The 22,723-nt window shown below is 37.3% G+C and overlaps 5 protein-coding genes across 8 annotated transcripts; 1 reads left to right on the top strand and 4 right to left on the bottom strand.

Moving 5' to 3' along the window:
• Positions 1–1,049: 1,049 nt before the first annotated feature.
• LOC117626737 (E3 ubiquitin-protein ligase BIG BROTHER-like) lies at positions 1,050–7,196 on the bottom strand. The gene is made up of 9 exons (XM_034358556.1): positions 6,920–7,196; positions 5,914–6,000; positions 5,661–5,827; positions 5,055–5,298; positions 4,006–4,040; positions 3,582–3,626; positions 2,690–2,817; positions 1,471–1,579; positions 1,050–1,381 (listed from the first exon to the last, which is right to left on the bottom strand). The coding sequence occupies exons 3-9, from the start codon at positions 5,799–5,801 to the stop codon at positions 1,325–1,327; spliced, it is 759 nt and encodes a 252-aa protein (XP_034214447.1). The 5' UTR covers positions 5,802–5,827; positions 5,914–6,000; positions 6,920–7,196; the 3' UTR covers positions 1,050–1,324.
• A 1,687-nt stretch (positions 7,197–8,883) lies between these two features.
• Positions 8,884–12,217, bottom strand: LOC117625756 (pentatricopeptide repeat-containing protein At2g22410, mitochondrial). 2 transcript variants are annotated; one of them, XM_034357304.1, is made up of 4 exons: positions 9,896–12,217; positions 9,550–9,700; positions 9,077–9,323; positions 8,884–8,985 (listed from the first exon to the last, which is right to left on the bottom strand). In XM_034357304.1, exon 1 carries the CDS (start codon positions 12,164–12,166, stop codon positions 10,085–10,087), a length of 2,082 nt encoding a protein of 693 aa, XP_034213195.1. In that variant the 5' UTR covers positions 12,167–12,217; the 3' UTR covers positions 8,884–8,985; positions 9,077–9,323; positions 9,550–9,700; positions 9,896–10,084. The 2 variants fall into 2 exon arrangements, with proteins under 2 accessions (XP_034213195.1, XP_034213194.1); XM_034357303.1 differs by having other exon boundaries at positions 8,924–9,323.
• Positions 12,218–12,936: 719 nt separating this feature from the next.
• LOC117626679 (ADP,ATP carrier protein, mitochondrial-like) lies at positions 12,937–15,789 on the bottom strand. 2 transcript variants are annotated; one of them, XM_034358483.1, is made up of 4 exons: positions 15,717–15,789; positions 14,142–14,667; positions 13,624–13,995; positions 12,937–13,502 (listed from the first exon to the last, which is right to left on the bottom strand). In XM_034358483.1, the coding sequence occupies exons 2-4, from the start codon at positions 14,643–14,645 to the stop codon at positions 13,206–13,208; spliced, it is 1,173 nt and encodes a 390-aa protein (XP_034214374.1). In that variant the 5' UTR covers positions 14,646–14,667; positions 15,717–15,789; the 3' UTR covers positions 12,937–13,205. The 2 variants fall into 2 exon arrangements, with proteins under 2 accessions (XP_034214374.1, XP_034214373.1); XM_034358482.1 differs by lacking the exon at positions 15,717–15,789 and adding an exon at positions 15,421–15,657.
• Positions 15,790–16,833: 1,044 nt separating this feature from the next.
• On the bottom strand, positions 16,834–19,432 carry LOC117623804. 2 transcript variants are annotated; one of them, XM_034354790.1, is made up of 2 exons: positions 19,194–19,432; positions 16,834–19,066 (listed from the first exon to the last, which is right to left on the bottom strand). In XM_034354790.1, the coding sequence occupies exon 2, from the start codon at positions 18,552–18,554 to the stop codon at positions 17,202–17,204; it is 1,353 nt and encodes a 450-aa protein (XP_034210681.1). In that variant the 5' UTR covers positions 18,555–19,066; positions 19,194–19,432; the 3' UTR covers positions 16,834–17,201. The 2 variants fall into 2 exon arrangements, with proteins under 2 accessions (XP_034210681.1, XP_034210683.1); XM_034354792.1 differs by having other exon boundaries at positions 16,834–18,578; positions 19,194–19,284.
• Positions 19,433–20,735: 1,303 nt separating this feature from the next.
• LOC117625110 (protein TIC 20-v, chloroplastic) lies at positions 20,736–21,655 on the top strand. Its single transcript, XM_034356703.1, has 2 exons — positions 20,736–21,073; positions 21,203–21,655. Exons 1-2 carry the CDS (start codon positions 20,805–20,807, stop codon positions 21,459–21,461), a joined length of 528 nt encoding a protein of 175 aa, XP_034212594.1. The 5' UTR covers positions 20,736–20,804; the 3' UTR covers positions 21,462–21,655.
• Positions 21,656–22,723: the final 1,068 nt, after the last annotated feature.

Here is a 22,723-nt window from a genome sequence, read left to right as displayed (position 1 = left end):
ATGTCCATTTGCAATAAATATAGTTCCACCAAAATTCAAAGCTGAGTCAATAAGGGACTATGGGCTTCATGGGTTCGTCCATGCAATAAGGCCTAGTGCCCAAGACATAGAGTCCTGGGCTATTCCCATTACAATATGTTGGGCTATCAAGTGCAAGTTCCAAGCCCAATGAACTTGTCCATTGAAAATTCAATTGGTTGAGTGGTGCAAAGTCTCAAATTCACAAATTATGAATTAATGAGCTTAAATCCAAAAATGTGTATTAGTTTCCAAATTGTCAAGTGAAAGCCCAAGTGGTACAAAACCACGTCAAAAGCCCCACTAAGAAATGTGGGAATCAATCATTGTGGCAAAGAAACTATTTAGAAAAGAGTGCCAAGTGACTCAACCATGTTGTGATGGTGACTCCAATCCAAATAAATAATTGGTCATGCACTGAGCATCAAGCTCACTCTCAAAAGATACGAAAGGAGCATCAATATGGATTAACGGGTTTGTCAACCACAATAGCCCATTAATCTTAAATCCTCCAAATCATGCATGGATACAAATGCATGTGTTCATGATTAAATTAAATCTCTCAAACACAAATTCTAAATTAGTGGGTCATATTTACCCATTAATTTCCAAACTTGGAACTACATCGGTTTGATCCCAACAAGGATATGTAGGCGAACATCTCAATAGACGCAATCGCAATCAAATTTTCGATCCCATCATGTGATTAAGAGACACATGATTTGTAATTGCAATCAAAATAAATAAAACTCCATTATTTAAGCGGTGATGATGAAATTATGTTAGGAGGTTTACATTTTTCTTCAACAGACCCAAAAAGTTTATTTTGTTTAGTTATGTATAAACCGATGTTCATAGAAAAATTCAGGAGTAGTAAAGTCGTTCATTTTTTTGGCAGGTGTTTGATGCAAATGATTGCGAGTTTGATATGATTATAGCCAAAGAGTGTTATTTTTCATGTTTATATTTTGCACTTATTATCCATGTTGACTTGTGAATCGTGATGGGAACGATCCTGGAATTTAGGAGCCTTTTGTGAAAACAAAAAATAGGGCCCTATATGATATAACAAACAAAGCATAATAATCCTAAGACAACAACACCATGCACCTCACAAATCCACGACACATCATCTACTTATCTGAATTCTTCACTTCGTAATATTTTCATTTTTCTTATAACAGCTAACACAATGCTTCTACAAATAACGTGGAAAAATGAAGCAAACATCTCTGTATAACCGCCACGTTTGAAGAAGAAAAATCATCGACTCTGAAGGCTCTCGTCTTTTTTAAGCTCATCAGGATTATTTCTCGCACTTTGACGCATCAGCAAACACCTCAGTGTAACATATTGGGCAAGCCTGAAAAATCAAATACTATCAGCTAAACTTAATCCAACAGATTCAAAACACCAACATATTCATATCGTAAAAAAACCAGAACAGCTTACCTTGTTGATGCTAAGCCATCTGGTCCCACAACCAGCATGATAGAGGTGTTTGCACGGTAGAGTAATCCGTCGGTCCCCTCGTTTATATTCCATCTGGCAAATCACACATCTACGTCCAACAAGGGAATACAAGTTAACGACGGGAAAAAAAAATAAAATAAAAAAAATTAGTATTTTGTTACAAAAGAGCACATAGTGGGAGGGGTAATTTGAACTCTGTCCTTGGTTGTGGAGATAAATACTCAGTACCATTGGAAGGCACCATGTAGTAGGCACAGACAGATCCTGAAAACTTCTAATATGGGATGGGAGCTAATTATATAAATCACTTACCAAGATGAAGCCCTAACCATTAAAAACTTTAGCAAAACTAAATCCAATCCGATACTTATACCGGTCTCTTTGTAGATTTTTCAATCCAAACCAATCTAATCCCATCTAAGGTTGGATGGATGATAAGCTTCTTGACATATATATTTAATTTTTCATTAGATGCAGATATGAGTTCTATGAGACATAAAATTGAAGTGACAAGAAAAGTGCAATATAACTACACATTATAATTTAGTCTTGCAGCATAAGGCCCAAAGACTTTGTTAGTGACTAGTAGCCAGTACCTTAAATAATAGGTCCTCATACAGGATTACAAACTTTCTCACCTCATACACCGAACAGTATCTATCCCAGTGAATGACCATGTTGGACATATATTTCTATCGAACATGTTGGACATATATTTCTATCACAGACAGCAAACGACATAATTGTCCTAGACAGTGAGCCACTGAAGCATGATGCAGCAGAAAATCAAGTTGTTACCTTTATGCTTGACAGTGAGCTACCTTGCTTATAATGCCCTATTTGCTACATTTATGTCATCATTCTATCGTAGAAACATTTTGGTCAAACAGCCTTGTGCAAAAGGGTACCTTCATTCTCCGATAAATTAGTGTTCTATATCTCTCCAGAATCCCATACAAAAGCAATCAAGAAAAACCAATTTTCTTTTCTTACTGTTTTCAGATAAATTGAAAGAAAAAAAAAAGTAGAACAAGGGAAAATGTTATTCTTGCAAACATTAGTAAATATTAAACTGTCTGGTGCTATAATAAACCATAAGCAATTCCATAAAGTAGGATTTTAGATTTCCAATTTTGATTTGAGGGGCTGTTGGAGAGAGAGAGAGAGAGAGAGAGAGAGAGAGAGAGAGAGAGAGTACCTCTCATCTCGTGATTTCTTTCTCGAGAAAAAGCTGCATTTGTACTTCGAGATTGGAAGCAAAGAAAGCTGATCTTGAGAAAGACCTCGACTTTGAGTTCCAACTGCCTCACCTAACTCAAGTAATTCCTGAACATGAAAAACATTGTCAGTAATATTTATTCAAAATATATGTAAAAACGCAAAAATATAAGGAACCAAATAAATGTTTTTAACAAGTACTAGATGTTTCCATACGACACAAGGTGTTAAAGACATACAACAGCTTAAACTAGAGAACATGGTTATGTTTCAGAGATTCACTCACTAACAATTATGGAGTCAGATCCCCACCAAGAATACAACTCTATGGCCAGAACCAAAAATCATATCCATCAGTAAAAGCTGATGAGGCTGATGAGACTAGCTAGGAATATAATATTCTACACTATTATGCAAGGAATGTAGCATTTCAGGGAAGCAAAAAACAAAAAACAAAAAAAAAAAAAAAAATCCACTTAAACTAATGACAACAAAGTATGAATTCAAGGTATGCCCAGTGCCCAGTAACAGGCAGACATTGTGCAGTTGAGAGATAAAAAAGAAAAGAACCAAAGTCTAACAAATTTGCAAGAATCACATCATTGAGAACGAACTGAAATTACAAAAAGAGTCATGAAATGAACTTTTTAGAGCACAAGTAACCTTCCTACCAATGAAGTAAATCTACACCATCAAGAAAAAAAATTCAGTATGAACTGCTAAAATATCCTTTCTGTTAGCATAACATCCTAATGAATAAATAATCTAGAGAAAAGTCAAAACTTTTCAATAGATAAGGCAGATTACTTAATGATAATAGAAATGTATTATCCAAATTCTGAGGAGGAGAAAGTATAAAACTAGTAGCAAACCTCGTAAGTCATGCTATCAGGATCAATGTTGTCTTGCCAAATAACCTGCAAGTAAGAAAATGCTTCAACTTTCAATATATTCAAATCATTATATTTCTCACACAAAGAGTTTGAATGTCGTAATTATCTACAGAAAAAATTCCAGGTACAAAATCTATGGTTAGGATATTTTAGGAAGAAAAATTATAAATGGAAATCAGGAAAAGGCCTGCCTAGGCTGTGATGACTTAATCATCTAAAGCTTCCATTTATGTTAAGGCAATCAATTCTACTCAGCCCCCAATATAGGTGCCTGTGTGCACATGTAGTGCATATATGTAAACGTGAACAGAAGCCTAATTGTATCGTATATCTAGATAGAGATATTTCAACACTTAAAAGCATTCAACTTGTTCTACACCGAAATCATGGAGAAGCTAAATACCTGATAATCCTGGGAATTTTGATTTCTCCGTGGGCCTGAAATGTAAAATATGATACTTCAATTGTTGGAAAAATAGGCAAATATCAAGTGTAAAGTAAATGAGTGGGAACAGAATTAACACCAAACGACATTAGGAGCCAAAAAGGATCAAAATAGAGGAGAAAACAAAATTAACATCACTTTTAGTCAAACTCAGAAGACACATGCAAGTACACAGTCCTTCAAAGATTTTAAGTTTACGATACACTGTCACAAGGTTACATCCGTGGAGTTTAATACATACAGTCCATGTTACCTATAAGGGCTCATTTAGCCGGCCATGTATTTTGAAGTTGTACTTTTAGGTTTCATCACACAATGGTTTTAAATTTTTAATTAACAGGGTGAACCATGGTGGCCACATGGAGAGATCAAGTAGCTCTAAACAGCAGAAAGTTTGAATTCAAAAGAATATGAAATGAAAAAGAGCAAGTAAAACAATATAAAAGCTTTTGTATAAGTAAAATGTATTATTAGAAAACTCCAAGAGGAAACAAACCAAGGACGAGTAAACATTATAACAGTGGGTCCTATCATTAAAATTCAGAAAAGGTGGTTGCCAAAAACCTACGTCCATGAATTTGACGCCTATGTATGAAGTAATAATCCTTGGAACTGGAATGAAACCATTATGCAAAATAACAAACTTTTTAACAATCAAACACCTAATCATTAACTTCTTCTTTTCAAGAGGAAAAATATATGTCAACTAACTCTATAAGTCACCACTAGGCCTCTATATCATCTATGTTACTGGTCCCTGCAGGCCCTATAATGTTTTAATCCATCCATAAAAAGAAGAACAACTAGAGAATGCTCTACGACTATCTTACCTTTGGAAACTTCATCACCAATGAACATAATAGTCACTAATTCATTGTTTTATTCTCTAAATAACATTTTTCCAGTCTTCAGGGCCTCTAATATAGGACCCAGAAAAGAGAAAACCAGAGCATAATCATGATACCTATCGCCACCCAAAAAAAAAAAGGAAAACACTTAGAACTTACATTCTATGGGGTTGTTGCGCGTAGAAGTGTTTGCATTTCCTTCCCATTCTGAATTCACTGCCACATTTTGTTCATTAGTCGTTGTTGAAGAGCTCTGCAAAAGCCTTCTTTGTTCACCACCTCTTGGGTCAGGATCATTCAACTCATAAGCATGACCAAAACCAAGATCATAATATGAAGTATTCCCAGGTTCAGATAACCCAAACTTGTAATAATTTGTATTCATTGTTGGGTAAGCACTCTCCTACACACATAAGAAGGAAAAATCTTATTGTACATGGAACAAGATGTAAAATCTGCAGTGATTTCCACTGCAAGCAAGAAATTGAAAGAAATGTACACTGATAGATACAATACAGACAAACAATCCAAGGTTCAAATATTTGCATTATCGATAGTAGAAACTTAAACAAGAACTCATTACGTATGAGTGATCCTACATTTTGGAAACAGGATAAAAGACAAGGAATAATACTATTGATTCATACTACACATTAGTATATTTTGAGCCTGGTTTCCATTTAATGCATGTAAAGACTCATTAAATGAATCAGCATCTATGGAAAGTTGAAAGAAACCTTTATGCTGATATTTAGTGGAAAGTACCTGAGCATGTGAATCGCCTGAAAAAATAAAGTTCACATGTTCATAGGTAAGACCTTCAAAATACTCCATAAAGCTACCCGCCGTGTTATAAGGACAGCCGGTGTAGGTGTAATGAACTTCCATGTGTGGGTTCCAACTCATTTTCAGCTACAAGACAGACGAGCAATCTAAAGGGCACAAAGACAAGAAATGAGTATTTACAGGGTGAAGAGACCATAAGGTCAACAAACAAAACTAATTGGCAGATGCAAACCTGATCCTTCGACAAATTCTAGCACCCAATATCATATAACAAAACTCAGGCCAAAAAGTGCAATCACTTTTGCACATCTAGAAATTCCTGCAAATCAAAACCAAGGATCAAAATTTCATCTTAGAGAAAATTCAAGAACTCATCAACAATCAAATTCATACACAGAGAAAATAAATCATGAGTTTTAGGATGGAAGATGGACGAAAAAAGGAAATCAAAATGCTTCCAGATTCATATAGTTTCCGATAATTTCATAATTCAACTGGCATTGGTAGATCTAAGCAGTTTTCTAAAATTATTCATCTCCACTTCTTCTATTTAAGGGAAGGATCAATTTCAATTAGTTATTAAAGGAAACTCATTTCCAAATTTTCTTATATTTATTCAGGAAGCCTCCACAATGAATTTCGCCTAAAATTTTCCTTCTGATCAACTCTCTAATGGAATAGTTTCCGTTCAACCAAACACAAAAGGAGAAAAAAATTCAAATTTAAAAAAAAAACTGATAATAAGAATACGAATCGCTGTTGAAACCACAGCATCATTATCACTACAATTAAACTTAAAATGCAAATTCCAGCCAGATTGTTTTAGTTTTTGGATTAGCTGGAGAGAAAATATAATGGTCTGAACTAGAAAGAAATTCATCACTAGGAAATAGAAACAACTTTAGAAAGAAAATCATTAATCATTTGATCCAAAACAAAACAAAAATTCCTCTCATTTCCTTTCCTTTCCTTTCCTTTCCTTTCAACTTTCTCCGCAACCAAACGCAAACAGAGTCCGCCAAATCTACCTAATTATACGGCATTGATCTCGAAGCGCTCTCTAATAACACCAAATCAACCAAACAAAATAGAAAAAGAAACTCCACAAGCAGAGAAAATACGACGGAAAATGAGAGAGAAAGTCTGAACGGATCAGAGCAAGTAAAACAAAGATATATAATCAGAAGATGAAGAAGATTGATTCCATAAGGATGAAAGTGAGGGATCAAAGAACCAACATTGCTGGCTTTTCTCCTCAGAAGCACTTCTTCCGCTTCTGTTTGAAGAAAAGGGCTTATCTTCTTCGGTCTCTGCCTCTCTCTCTCTTCTGCGTCTCTCTCTGTGTTGTATTTAGTATGTAATTGGAGAGAGATAGAGAATCCCGAGTGTCTGCGATGGCTTTATGCAGTGGTTTCAGTGACACGCGAAGTCCGTTTGATGAGGAGATTGGGATCCCCTGTCACGCGTCCTATGCTAAAGAATCATCGCATATCTCTACCTTTACCCGTTGCTTTTTGATCATAGCTATTAGCTACTAGGACATCATACATCTCAATTATTATCCGATGTGACAAATTTTACACTATATACTATAATATTAATAAATATACATGTGTTGTGGTACGGATATATTAGAATAAAACAATGGTAATACAAACTCACTGAAAAATATATTGTTTATCAATCGATTCAATTTAAGAAGCGGATCAATCGAGAGTTCAAGCGAGAGGAAATGAAGATGTTGCAATTTCAGTCCTTCAAATTACAAGACGTTACAATGTATATTTCTCCACTCATAGAATATGTGACTAGAGATCATGTGAATTTGGGAATGTATAATCATATCTACATTTTGCATGGATGTAAACTTATTTTTCCCTCGAGTAGCATTATGTAAATTTGAATTTGTATATTTTGAGCTTAGCTAAATTGGGAATGTATATATATGGGTTTAGTCAAATTGGCTAGAGTGAATGTGCTCCCAGCTATGTACCCGAGTTCAAATTCCTCTTTCCCTAATTTAAATTAATTTAAAACAAAATACTTTTATCCTCCATGTTCTTAATTTCTCATCTTTAAAATGGGGGAAATAAGAGATGCAATAATTTCTCAATAGTCATGCGCTGTAGAATGCGCTAGCTGAATCATTTGATTACCGGCTTGGGGTCCACAGCCATCGGAACAATGATTCCAAATACTAAGATTTGTGGTTGGGGGGTTGCAATGAGTGGTTGGCTTGCATATGGAAAAAGGGCAATCGCATGAATTTGGTTGAAAATAGATCACCAAAACCATCTGACTTCCGCCCCCAAAAGGAAGTTGGTGTCAGTTAAGGTTCGTTAGGACTCTCAACTCAACTTGCAAGCTATTTTTGCTTTAGAAGAAAAAGGTGCTCTAAACTAAACTAAAACAATAGGGAAATGACATATTAGAATTTAGCTAAGTTGGTTAAAGTAGATATGCTCATCACCCTATACATGAGTTCAAGTCTCCTCCTGTAATTTAAATTAGATTCAAGTAGAATAGCGTTAGAAAAACAACAGGAAAATGAGAATAACTTAGCTGTGTTTCTTTCTTCTCTATGACTTCATTAATAATGACGTGGATGGGAGGGGGGGGCCAACTATGTTTTAAAGTTTTGTTGGCGGGGGTGGTTCCCTTTTAACACATGACATGATTGGAACAAATAAACTATAATCCCGGGCATGCAAAAGTTTGTGATGAATGCCGATCCCACTTCTAGTTGGTACAATCTTCTCTCTTTTTTGTATGTGGGTGGCTGCGGTTCAACTAAAATCAAATTTATTTTCTACCGTCTCCAAATTTCAATGGAACGGACCAAAATGAACATCGACAGCTTCACGCGTTAGGGTATGGATTAATAGTTATGGATTTTTCTATGTTGTGTTGAATGCAAACGCAATTGTATCTGTTAGATCAATAATTCACTTTTTAGAATATTGAATTAATCGAAATTTGTTGAATTGTGTTATTGTGTTTGCATTAAGCACCAGGTATAATTACTGCATTTAAGTGATGCTAAGCCAAGGGATCACTAGTGATGGGAATCAAACCCCATCATAGCCATTGGAGGACCCAAAATAACCAATGAAAATGAAGTTGTGATGCTATCAACATTATTGCTACTTGCCCCAAATGTGGGAAACAATGAAAGGGAAGGAAAAAAAAAAAGGTATTCTCTCTCTCTCTCTCTCTCTCCACAAAAGTTTTTGATAGGCGACTTGAGCTTTTGGTGTGCCATGGGTGAGGACAAGAGCAGGTTGTCTGACCAAAATGGCAGAGGCTGTCAGGCATGTGAAGGAGAGAGGGAAAGCTTTAGGTGAATAAGAGCAGAGCAGACATGAAATGAGTGATGAGGAGGATGGAATAAAAACCTGGCGTGCAAGGGAAGTGAAGCACATATCATAAATATTCTCTGTTCTTTTTGTCTGCCGACGTGTCGCTTGCAATCAAAAATATGCTGGCTGCGTTTTGTCCCAATTGCTACCTGGGGTGGGGCCCCATTAATACGACTTTGCTTTCTTCTTTCTCATTGCAACTCCACAAGCCACATGCATTTTTAGACATGCTCTTTTTGACGCAAATCTACCCAAACACTTAACTTCAGATTCATTTCAAGCCCTGAAAAGAACACAAGAACTTATTCTTACAATCAGAGAAAGGAACCATTTTGCACACAGCATTGCTATCAGAAAATCAAAGGTGAAGTTGCCAAAGATTGTGTAAGTGAGAGAGATAATGGACCAACAGAAGAAGTGAAGCAATTGAAGAAACCAACAATGGATCAGGGGCAGCTCTGTATGCCTTTCCTGTCTAAACTCTGCTACCCTTAATTATATTCAGTTACCTCGTGCAGAAAATCTCTAATAAAGAGCAGATCACGAAAAGCACATCGAGAAATTTCCAACACCTTGGCATAAGATGGAACTGAGATGTACTTGGCTAGCAATCTTGAGAACATTTTGGTGCTCCTTAAGAACATTTTCCTTGTAAGAACCCTGGCGTTAGTGCAACAAGTATTGTCAGTCAGTAAGACAAACACAGAAACAAATTCATTCAGGAAACTTGTCATATTATTTTTTTTGCAAAAACTGTGTCGACCCGGAAGGAAGGGTGGACAAATTTGAAGAATCATACAAATTAGAAAGCAAAAGGAGAAAAAGAAACAAAAAGGCAGCTTTAAGAATTCATACCAAAGTAGAGGCACCAAGGATAAACAATTAATAGAGAAGTTCTTCAGTTGTTGCAATCATTTACTGTCCAAGTTTTGTTTTAGATAGACTTCGAAGCAAATTACAGTCTGAAAATGCACTCGTTGCACATTGTCTGACAGTTTGAAATGGAGGCCTTCTCATCTGCACTCTTCTCCTTCACCTGCTGACTCAAACTTGTTGCCTAAAATTCAGCACCAAGGTGGAATTTTCCCAAAATGCAGGAACTTCTGATATGCTACCAACAAGCTCCATTTGTCTTGTTAACTCAACCAAACAATCATATATCTCTTTCGACTGAGGGTGCGATTTGTCTCTAACAATAAACTCATGTACAGCGCCATTCACCTCAATTGAGCTACAACCAGGAGTCTTGTCAACTCCTCTCTCCTTCATCATACTTTGTGCCTTCTCTGCCTCCTCCCACATATGTGATTCCCTATACATTTTTGCAAGCAAAACATAAATTCCACTATCATGAGGGTCCAGCTCAAGAAGCTTGGAAGCGGCTCTTTCTCCTATCAAAACATTTTTATGAATATAACAAGCAAAGAATAATGCACCCCACACCACAGCATCTGCCTTGATTGGCATGCTATGGATAAGCTCTTCTGCTTCTTGCAAAAGACCAGCCCTGCCTAGAAGGTCCACCATGGAAGAGTAATGTTTAAGTTCAGGGCAAAGATTGAATTTAGAGGTCATTAAGGAAAAGTACTTACGACCATCTTCAACCAAACCTCCATGACAACAAGCTGATAAGACCCCAAGAAAAGTGATCTCATCTGGCACCAATCCTGTATTTATCATTTCCGCAAAGTAAGATATGGCAACATGTGCATGTCCATTAAGGGCTAACCCACAAATAATAGCTGTCCAAGTGAAAGAGTTTCTTCCTGGAATGTCCCAGAAGACCTTGAGAGCCTTTGTGATATTCCCACATTTAGCATACATGTCGACAAGGGCAGTCCCCACAGCAACATTTATAGAAAGACCTTGTTTTTCAATATAATGGTGAATCCATATCCCAACATCAAGTGCTCCAATCTGTGAGCATGCACATAAGCAGCCAACCATGGTTATTTCATCGGGATTAATATTACTAGCTTGCATTTCATGAAACAGAGCCAAAGCCTCCTTGCTATGCTTGGCTTGCACATAGCCACCAATCATTGCATTCCATGGCACAACATTCTTCTCTGGAATCTCATACAATAGCCTGTGAGCAATTTCCAGAAACCCATATTTGGCATATCCCACTATCATTATAGTCCATGAGACAATGGTTTTCTTTGTCATGTTGTCAAATAATGCTTGAGCGGCCTCAAGATTCCCACACTTCATATACATGTCCATAAGCGAATTAGCAAGAGGAACTGTCAAACTTAGTCCATTCTCTTCAATCAACCGATTAAATTTTCTCCCAAGTCTCAAATCCTCTAATTGGGCACACGAAGAAACCACTCCAATCATTGTAACTTCATCCGGCTTAAATCCCTTCAACTCCATTTCCTGATAAATCCTTAACGCCTCACACGCCAACCCACTTCGGACATAACCATTAATCAAAGAATTCCAAGAAACCAAATCTCTCACACAACCTTCATCAAACACCTTACGTGCGGCGTGTAATTCTCTGCATGAAACAAGCATATGAATCACAGCATTGTGAACAAACATATCCGAATATAAACCCAATCGCATTACATGCCCAAGAACCTCGCGACCCGTAAAATTCAACGTTAAATTAGCACAAACTTTCAACAATAACGGGTAAGTATAATTATCCGGTGTCGACCCACCATTTCTCAACATTTTCTTATACAACACAACTGCTTCTCTCGGATTCTCGCTCTCCGAATACCCTCTAATTACCACATTCCAAGAAAACACATTTGGGTTCTGCGTATTGTACAAAATCTTGTTACAATAATCAAGATTTCGCGACTCCGAAAGCGCACAAAAGGCGATTAGGCGACTCGTAGCAAACCCATCTAAGATTAGCCCCGTGAGGATCATTTGGGATTGGATCTGCTTCAGCTGGGACATGGATTTGCATGTTTCTAATAGGGAGAGAAGTGGGTTTGCTTGAACTGATTTGTGGGTTGTGTTCCAATTGATGGGCTTGTGTTTGTGGGGTGAGAGAGAGCGGGTGTGGAAGAGAGAAAGGAGAGGGTCTGAGACTGGCTTTGGAACGAAACGTTGAGGTCTGACTCTGAGGGTGGACATGGAGATAGAGAGGAGGATGATGAGCATTAGGTTTGAGTATCGGCATTGGTGTTTGATACTGGCGCGAAATGCTGTTGGTCAAACACTCAAAAACTTCTTCATTTGCAAAAACGAAAAAAAAAAAAAAAAAAAAGAAGCAGAACTTGAAGAAGAAAAGGAGAAATTATAGTGAAAACTTATGTACCCTACAGCGTGTTGTTAACTGTGACTGAATTGAATTATGAAGTAGAATTGGATCGTATTTGATTACAATGAATTGGAGATGATAACATGAATTCAATAATGTGCTTGGTACTACACATAATTAAGAAGCTAGATTAATTGAAATATGATATTATATGGCCTAGGAGGGTTAATCTCATCCAACGTAATCCTAATTTTTGGATAGGATTCATAATCCTACTACATTTTGGCCTAGTAGGATTGGACATAATCTCATTTAGGTTGTTTTCATACCACCAAAACATTTGATCAGAATTATGAATCTCATCCAGCCAGATAATCCAACTCACCAAACGGACCAATGAAGGTGATGTTCAATTTATTCGGGCATCTCCAACAACACACTCTATTTATTTGCTAATTTTGAGTTAAAAAGTGTTAGAAAGCTATTTTGGCTAATCAGTTTTATATGACTACTCTAGACTAAAATAAAGAGAAGGATGGGGAGATTTTCCTTCATCCACTCTCTATTCTAGCTAAGGATCTCCTTGAAGGAGTCTCATGGAGATGCTATTATTTCAATTGTTATGTATGTAGTTTTAGAAATAGTAAAAAATTAGGATGAACTGCCAAGATAAATATGTAAAGAGAAGAACCAGTATTTAAACATTAATTTAACAAAATGAGCTCTTAACAGCTCTTATAGCCAGGACAGTGAGAGCAAAACTCCTGGAATATGGAACAATGCTTAGGAGACAAAATCCTCTAACACTAGGTTATTGAGTGAAAATCCCCTGACAAAAAAAAATTAAAATATAACTCAAGATGAAAGTTTGTTGTTTCTTCATCAATATCTGTAGCTAAATGGGGGGTTGGGTTGTGGAATTGTCCATTCATTTTTAACTTAAGCCCCACCAGAACCATACTTCTTTCCAAACACTAGCACCTGAAGCTTGTCATAACCTGCAAGCACACCAGCACCAGCAACTGCACGAAGAATATTAGCACCGGCACCCTTGAAGAGAGATTTTGCACCCTCATTCTTCAGGATCTGAGAGAAAGCGTCGAGCGAGCTCTTGTACTTGACGGCTTCACCAGACGTCATCATCATCCTTCTACGGACAGTGTCAATTGGGTAAGAAGCAAGTCCAGCGCCGTTGGTGATAACCCAACCAAGACCAAAGCTAGCAAAGAAACTATCCTGGAATTGTCCAAAAAATTAAAAATAGAAAACATGTGAGATAATCGTCACAAGTTATTAAGAAACCATTCATACACAAACTGATTGTTGAGAGAAATGAAGAGAAATGACAGTCACTTACCTGCAGCTTTCCAGTGAGGATCACAGGCTTCAAAGAATCATACATTCCAAAGTACAGACCACGGTACACGATGATGCCAACACAAGAAATGTTGAAGCCACGGTAAAGGCCAGCGATGCCATCTGACTTGAGAGTCTTTTTGTAGACATCAACCAAGCCATTGAATTGCCTCTCTCCTCCCTTCTTTGCAGCCTTGGAGTCATTTGCAAGACGGGTACGAGCATAGTCCAACGAATAGACAAAGAATAAAGAAGAGGCACCAGCAGCACCACCAGATGCCAAGTTACCTGCAAACCATTTCCAGTAGCCATCCCTGTCCTTCTTGAAGTTGAACAGGCTCTTGAAGTAATCTTTAAACGCAAAGTTTAAGGCCTGGACAGGAGACAACAATATAAGCACATTGCAGTAAGACTAAGAGAGAGAGAGAGAGAGAGAGAGAGAGAGAGAGAGAGAGAGAGAGAGAGAGAGAGAGAGAGATGAGTGTAGTTAAAAAACTGGCAAAAATGGGAATGACAGACCTGAGTTGGGAAGTAACGGATGACATTTGCTGTGTTCCCTCTCCACAATGCTACCATTCCCTCGTCCTTCATAGTTCGGCTAAAACAGTCTCCGATTCCCTTGTAGGGTTCAGAAAGCCTACCAGCCTTGATCATCTCATCCTGATTCTGAATCAAGAGCTTTACGCGCTCAATTGGAGCAGCAGCAGTCTTGGACACAGCAGCAGAAACACCACCCATTAAGAAATCAATAGCGAAGCCCGAAAATCCTTTCTCTTTTGGGGCTTGGACACACACAGGTAAGACACCTGACGCCACCAGTGGATCATTAGCTCGACATGTGTGGTTCATTGGATACTCCAATGCTGCATTAGAATAATTTCCGTATGCGAAACGCCTTTGATTGAGAGCAGGCCTCTGGAAGCCCCCATAGTGGCTGTGGGAATCTTGAGAAAGGCTGGAACCCAGATGTAGCTGACCAGAAAACTTTTGCATAGCGGTTGGATCTTGGTGTCTATCAGCCATCACTTAGCAAAAAATCAAACACCTGCAAACTCGAAAACTTCTGTAATCAGAAAGGTAGCCAAGGAAAAATATCCACTATTGTTTAAACAGTTTGAAAATATCATGCAACATAGAACCAATCAATTGGAATAAATAGAACATAAGAATCGGAATTCATTGCTTAGGACCCCAAAAATCCAAAAGAACATAAGACTAATATGGGAAAATGGACCAATTGGAGTAAATAGCTGCCTCCAGACAACCTGACAGTTCCCCAACATACCCTTTATCAAACTCACAAAATTAAAAATTAAAAATTAAAAAAAATGGAGAACCATGAATCATGATGACTTTCTAAACATGATCTGAAAAGACTGGTTATAAGATAAAAAAAAATGAAAGCAAAACCTATCACTAAGAAAAAATAGATAGACAAATCCAAAAGTTTCACATAGAATGATAGATGTAATAGACTATGCGCAACACATCTATGTTAAAACTAAAAAGTAATAGCCAATGACTTTTCTCAAGTGTATTTTGTCTTTGCTATGTTGGAGAATATCCGGAATTCAAATTTCACGAACGACAGTTGTTGAATCAATCAAAAACACCTAACAAATGGTAATTAAAACCAAAAAAATCTTCAAATCCAATGAAAATGAGCGAGAAAACATATATCAGCAACAAGGTGAATCAAAACACTCAATGATCAAGATCCAAACTTTTCATGAACGCGTCAAATGATGTAAAAGAGAAGAACAATGTAACCACACAGAGATGCATGCAGCAACAATACCTTTGAAACAGATGGTGTATACGACAGAGAGAGAGAGAGAGAGAGAGAGAGAGAGAGAGAAAGCGAGTGAGAGATCTAAGAGAACCAAAGTAAAACAGGGATCTGAAAGACCCTTTTGCTTGTTTATAACAAAAATGCAAATACAACAATCTGTGAACTCCGAAACTTGAGCAAAATACAAGGTCAAAAACACCACATAAATAGAAATAAAAAAAGAACGCAAATTAATAGAAAGAGAGAGATGGGATCGCTGCAGTAAGATAAAGTCAGAGACAGAGAGAGACAAAGAGGGTTACCCTTTGAGCTTGGCACTCGGAATGTTAAAGGAGGAGAGCCTAACGAGGAGATAGATATGGTGGGAATGCCAAGTAGACTGCAGGGTTTGAAACCAAAATGGACACTCCCTCTTATAGCCTCAAGTTATCTCTTTTTTTTCTTTTTCTTTTTTTGGTTCGTCAAGAAAAGAATGGTTTTTTTTTTTTTAAAGCAAAAAATATATATAATATAGGTTTTTTTTGTTGGGGATGATTTTATTTTTTCGGTAATTAAAACATATATATTTGTGGGTGATTTTAGTAGGAAAGTTGTGCATTTGGCATGTGAATGTGAATGTGAATGATAATGTTTTCCTTACAAAATTGGCATGTCACATATGATTAAAAATGATTCTTCGAATTTGGTTTGGTTGATTAATTGGTATGGTTTGGTGGTTGTTGGTTGGATGGCCAAGTTTTGGTTTTTGACAATTAAGCCAGGTTCTTGGGGAAATGGGAAATATGCATTGGTGGCATTTTTCATGCTTCCATTCCACAGCATTTTCAAGGTTGCCATACCACTTGTGCTACTTTGTCTTATCATCCACTTGTTGTGTGACTCTGTACCCCCTCAAGTTTTTCTCCATTTACCCAGGGTGCAAAGCAATCAAGGGCCCTCGTAACTGTTCAGTGGCTGATTTATTAACCATAGTTGAGAGCTACTTGAAAATTACATTTAAACGTGAGATAAGTTAGTTAACCAATACAATGTACCAGTCCTCTTACATTTGATGTTGATCTCACTCCCGTAAATTAGAGTAATTTGGAATAAAATCGTTGTAAAAAAAAAAAACACACTTGAAAATTACATGTGAATGAATGGTTCTTTTGATGGAAAAAAGAAAACATCTGAGGTGAGCCCTAACTATATTCCTCAAATCAAATGAGATGCACTTGGAAAAAAAATTAAAATTAAAATTAAAAACAGGAAAGATCGGATGTAAAACTGCACCTTAGAGAACACAAAAATGCTTGAACCTTTTTCTAATCATTCATTTACAACATCAATAAAAACCAACAATTTCCTGAAATTCAATGCGAGAATGCCACCGAAGTTGAGAAAAAATGGTTGGAAACGAGAACTGGGGTTTTACAGCAATGGCTAAAAGGATCAGAGGACTGCATCATTCATTTTTATTTCCACAACCCATGTTGGCAAATGTTTTTGAAGACTAAACCATATACAAACAACACCTACTACAAACCTTCAAAAAATGGAAAAATACAGTACTAACTTACATGATGTTACATCCTTTTTCTTTTTTTGGTCGAAACACTAACTTGCATCTTTACAGTAAAGCATCCAACAATCAACAAAAGTCTCAACAATTTCTAAAACTAACTCGACAGTCGACAATAGGTGTTTGACCAAAAAAATAAAAAACAGTCGAGCGATGGCACTCACATAATGACTTCGTTATGTCAACCACGCTCCAGTATTGCACAGACAGTACTTGAGCTCAGAAGCTATTGATGCCTGCCCAAATCAATCTGATCTCTTCCTAGCCCAAGAGATGAAGGCTCTAAGGAAGATTCTGACCTCCTCAAATCTATTTCCAGTTCCTTCTGTCTCAGTTGCAGTACCTTTCTCTCATTCTCTAGCTTCATTCTCTCATTCTCCAGCCTCAACCTCTCCAGTTCCCTGTCTTTCTTGCTACAGTATCTTAGCCATTTATACCTCTGCTTTTCAAGCTCCAAAGCTTCGGCCTGGAAGCCGACTCTTTGCTCTTGGAGTTGCAACTTCTGTTTCTTGATCCAGTCTCTTCGCTCCCATAATGACTTTGTTGGGTCTTGAAAAATCTCACCCATTTCAACTTCAAAACTATCCAGAAGAACATATTGTGGCCAGAAATGACCATCCTCTTCACTAGCCTTCTTCCTGTCATCCATTCTTCTCATCCTCTCCCTATCATTATCTGCATCGTTATCATCTTCGTTGTCTAATTCATCATCCTCGGTATCATGGTTTTCTTCAGCCTCTTCTTCATCGGATCCATTATTGTCTTTTGAGCACCTCCCAAGAGGCAAAGAATAACCTTGGAGATCGAGATCATGGCAATCAGGTATCCTCTGTCCATTATGATAAGCACACATTTCTTTATAAAACAAGTGTTTTGAGCTCAATATCTTTCTCACGTCATCCTTTGCCTTGGCAGACAGGTGGGGCATTGAGTCCATAAGAGCAGGATTCTCCACCACTCTACAACTAGTTCCCCTCCCAAGAATATCATTCAACCTCTTGTACCTCTTGTTCAAGTCATTAAACTTGTCCTCACACTGCTGAGGAGACACATGACAACCTTTACTAATCATTATTTTCGATACAGTCTTCCACTTACCCTTCTTCTGTAAAATCCCAGATTTCCTCTTAAGCCCCTCACCACTTTCAAGCGTACCATCATCACCCACACAAGCAACAATAGCTATAAGAAGCCTAACCACATTATCAGTCCACTTCATTCGCTGCCATGGAGATCCCTTTTTGCCCTTGGCCCCTTCAAAGTTCTCGCCACCATCATCTGTATAACTTGGCTCGTCTTCATCACTCAAATTGTAACCATTATTGGCATTAAAAGGTGCCACTGCCTTCCCTTTGACAACAGTCGAACAAACTTTTGGGATTGACCCTTTCACTTCCACAAGCCCAATGGGATCATGATCACCTTTAACGCCACTCATCACATTCATGTGATGTTGATGATGTGCTAACAACGGATGACCCAATTGTATCTCTTGGCGTCTAGGAATGGACGATTCAAGGTCTAGTATCCCCCCACTGGGACCAGACAAAAAACCACCTCCCAAACCTGAACTATCCATCTTTCCACACTCAATCAGATTACCCTAAGGTTCAATTTGGTTTTTTAAAACCAAAAAAAAAAAAAAAAAAAGCAAGAACAGATCAGAAACTAAAAGCTTTCAATCCTGACACTCAACTAAAAGGCCATATATCTCAGCTGTGTTTTCCAATTAGCAACATCGAGACAACCAGTGTTTTTCAATCCTGATACAACTAGTTGAGAGAGGGATTTTCCACCACCAACACCAAAAACACTGGAAAGTTTTAACATTCATAATTTCTTTCATTTTCCTCCATTTCCTCACCAATCAAACAGATTGTATCTTGAGAATCCCATAATGCCCAAAAACATACTAGACCAACTAATGGGCAATCACTCAATGCCTCTTGCAGGGTATAAGCCTCAAACCCAAAACTTGCGACTGAATATTAACGTAGAGACAATTTGAAAACAAACCCAGAAACGCAAAAAGATCCAATCTGAAGATTAACAAGTTCTGGAAAATATTTGGACTTCGACCCACGAATTTTCCTAGAAATTTAAACAAAGAGTTATAACGGTAATTAATCCAATTTCCATATATATATTACAGTAATTAATCCAAATTACATATATAGAATCCATATGAAATAGAAAGCAAAGAGTTTTCGAAGCCTACCTTTTCTAGATCACGAAGACTTCATCCAATCTGTAGATAGATATTAAATTTTTGAGTCTCAGAGATTTCTGCACTAACTAGCTTTTGGAGACTGTTTGAGTTCAAAGGAAATGAGTTTACTTTTAAAAACTGCAAGGAACTCACTGCCGTTTTTACATCCACTGGATCGAAGTCAATGCTCTACACAGTAGTCGATGTCGTACAAACTATTTCTAGGACATCCCACCAAGTATAAAGTTTACAATGTGTTGCCAATAAATGGAAAATAAACCATGTGACGCCAATAAACCATAGTTTTTTCTATTATATATATATTGTAACGTTTCATTCAAAATCATTGATTGTGATGAACAGAATTAAACCTATAACGTTAGTGTCAAAATTTTCCAGTTTAATTGATTTGATATGTTTGTGATCCAATTATTTAAGGTAAGAATAATTGAGGTTGTTCTCGACATGGTATTCAGAACTTATGGCTAAGAGGATCTTCAACTTCGCATTATTGACTATAATGATTAACTGCATATCTTCTCGGTTTAGGATTTAGGGTTAGGAGGCCATGTGCTTTGAAGGAGAGGGTAATCATGATTTCTATGTGAGAAAAAGAGGCATGATAGGAGAGAAATAGGTGGAATGAGGAGGAGGAAATGGTGAACTTGGGAGGGGGAGAAGGGGCATGGGCCTATGTTGCACGGACACGGGTAGGAGGACACGAAAACAAGACATGGCGACATAACGACATGGAAAATTTTAAAAAATTAGGACACAAACACAGATAGGACACAGCAATTAAAATAATAATTCATTCTCAATATGGGCCCATACTAGGCCTAGGCATGATACAGGATGGCGAATGGTGAAATATAAACCAATCACCACCTCTTGGAGAAGGTAATTGTTAACTGAACTAAGAAACCTTAATTCTCTCCTTACAGTCAACTTACTTAAGCATCGGTGTGCTCAATGACCTACTAATGTCTTTATTTTTTCTGTTTTCATGGCACAAGCTCCTTTATGAAGAAATTCAAATTTATTCCCCACAAAGTATGTAATCAAAATGCATCCTCTAATCAAGTAAAATTTTTTCTTGTTCCGAGTTTATAATTCTGGATTTCAGATGGTCATAATGAGCTTGTATGATCATGATGTTTAATGTCTCTTTTTTTTATGAATGTCTTGTGTTGTTGACCTCAACCCGCAGGAACTCTTTGTCAGCGTGGGAGCTGGCCAAATGTAGGGTTAACCATCCCTTCGTTGCCTACAAGAAGCACCTCCAAGCCAAAGAACCAAATTCTCAAGGTAAATGTAACTTCTCATACATTGTGCTATATGTGTTTGAATTAACACAATGAAATTATGATAAATAAAATACTCTAAAAATATTTGCCTCGTAATGGTTAGTCTTGAACCAAAACTCAGATTAGAAAAAGAAAAAACGAAAACAAAATTTTGGATGTCAACGACATGTCGTATTTTGGTGTCTTCTCTCTTCCTATGCAAGAGATATTCTTTTGGGCCATGACCCAATCCCAGCAGCTGTCTTTCTCTAGACTTTCGGCTCACAAACTTTTCCCATTCACCCAAAAACCAAACCTTTCATTTCTCAAAGAGATGGCTATGTCCAGCCTTCTCTCTCCCATAACCCCTCTGCCCTTCTCTCACTGCAAACCCCTCCTTCACTCACCCTTCTTCTTCTCTCTCAAGCAACAATCTTTCCTCACTCTCACCAATATTTCAACCAAACCCACCAAGAAAATCAAACCCAGAAGACCAGTGACCACCCAATCCAAGGGTAGCGACGAGTCAGTGGATGTCCCTGACCGGTTGATCTCAGCCGTCTGTTACTTCTACCCCTTCTTTGATGGCATACAATATGGCAAGTATGTAATTACTCAGTTCACTGCCATTCAGATGTTCATCCAACCCTTGATACCAGCTATAAGGGTCTTCAAAAGCTTCCCTTTCAATGGGTTTTTGGTGTTTTTAACCCTTTACTTTGGTGTTGTTAGGAACTCCAATTTTAGTAGGTATGTGAGGTTCAATACTATGCAAGTTATTGTGCTTGATGTGCTGCTGATTTTCCCTGATCTTGTGGAGAGAAGCTTCAACCCAAAAGATGGGTTGGGATTGGATGCGCTGATGAGCTTGGATAGCACTGTGTTTCTCTTCCTCTTGGTGTGTTTGATTTATGGGTCTGCTTCTTGTTTTTTGGGTCAGGTGCCCAGATTGCCCATTGTAGCTGAAGCTGCTGAGAGGCAAGTTCCTTGAGCTGTTTTTTGTAGCCTATTGTTGTTTTTGTTATGCTGGGAAATGGCAACAGATAATTACATTTTGAGTCACAATTTATGTTTATGCTTTTAGCCAAAAGAGAAAGAAGCTCATATAGTAGTAGAATGTTGTTGTTGTTGTAAGGGACATTCTCCGCTAAGTATTTAAATTAAGCATTCGTTTCATACTTCTAATCTCGACCGATGGATTGCATCTAACTGACTAAATTAAGCATTCATTTCATACTTTTAATCTCGACCGATGGATTGCATCTAACTGACTACCAATATTTGATTGAAATTGTGATTTTACATTATTTAAGGTAATATAACAAATTAGAAGCTGACCCCTTGTTTTTATTTTCTTTGCTTATTTTCCTTTCTTTTTGTGGAAGGTGATCTAATTCAATTAGGAAAAGTTTACTATATATGGGAATTGCAGGAAAAGAAAAATCAAAATGTTAGCTCTGCAACTACAATCAACGACTATATCTGGATTTCTTCTTATGTGCAGGAACAAGGAAGCATAGAAAATATTGTTGTTAGTTTTAACAAAATTATGATATTATCTTGCTCGAATTATTCCATTTGTTACCTCATAATATACTGAGTACTCCACTAAAATAGCAACATTATGCACTATTCATCTCTAACCTTGTACAGCAAGAAAAACCCTTTAGATGTTGATTTGTGTGTTCCAAAAACAAAGCTTAAAACCACAAATGCTGGAAATAGTTTTCAATCATTACTTTTCTTTTTTCTTTTTTCTTTTTTTTTTCTTGCTAGTTTCCCGTAGAATATAATTGCCTCCTTCCCTACTTTCTTGCCAACCAAAGTTTAACATGTGTGCAGAATTTTTATTTATTTATATATTTTTGATAAATTATTTTTGCGTATGTGTTATGTTGTGCTCCGTAGGAAGGAGGAATGCCTTCTTCTATAGCAGTGTCGTTTTCTGTCACAATTCTATAATGGACTGGTTGTATGATATGGGTATGGAACAAAAGGGTAATTAATGGCTCTAATTTATCCACCACACTGGAACGCAACGCGGGTGCTGTAATTTGCCACATATTGCTAATGAACCTGAACTCTCTCATGTTTATGGGCCTTCCTCAATTCCACCAACATGGGATTCATTTACACATCGATGATTGGAAATCACACAAATCTCTTTCCCTTTAGCCATATTGAACTCAGGTTTGAAGATGCGACTTTAGAATGCAACCACACATAAGGACAAGTTATTTAATCGTTAGCATC

This window comes from Prunus dulcis, chromosome 4 (assembly GCF_902201215.1).
Source record: "Prunus dulcis chromosome 4, ALMONDv2, whole genome shotgun sequence".
NCBI classification, from domain to species: Eukaryota; Viridiplantae; Streptophyta; class Magnoliopsida; order Rosales; family Rosaceae; genus Prunus; species Prunus dulcis.
The sequence above is the reverse complement of the archived record's forward strand: the minus strand, read 5'-3'. Positions and strand labels throughout refer to the sequence as shown.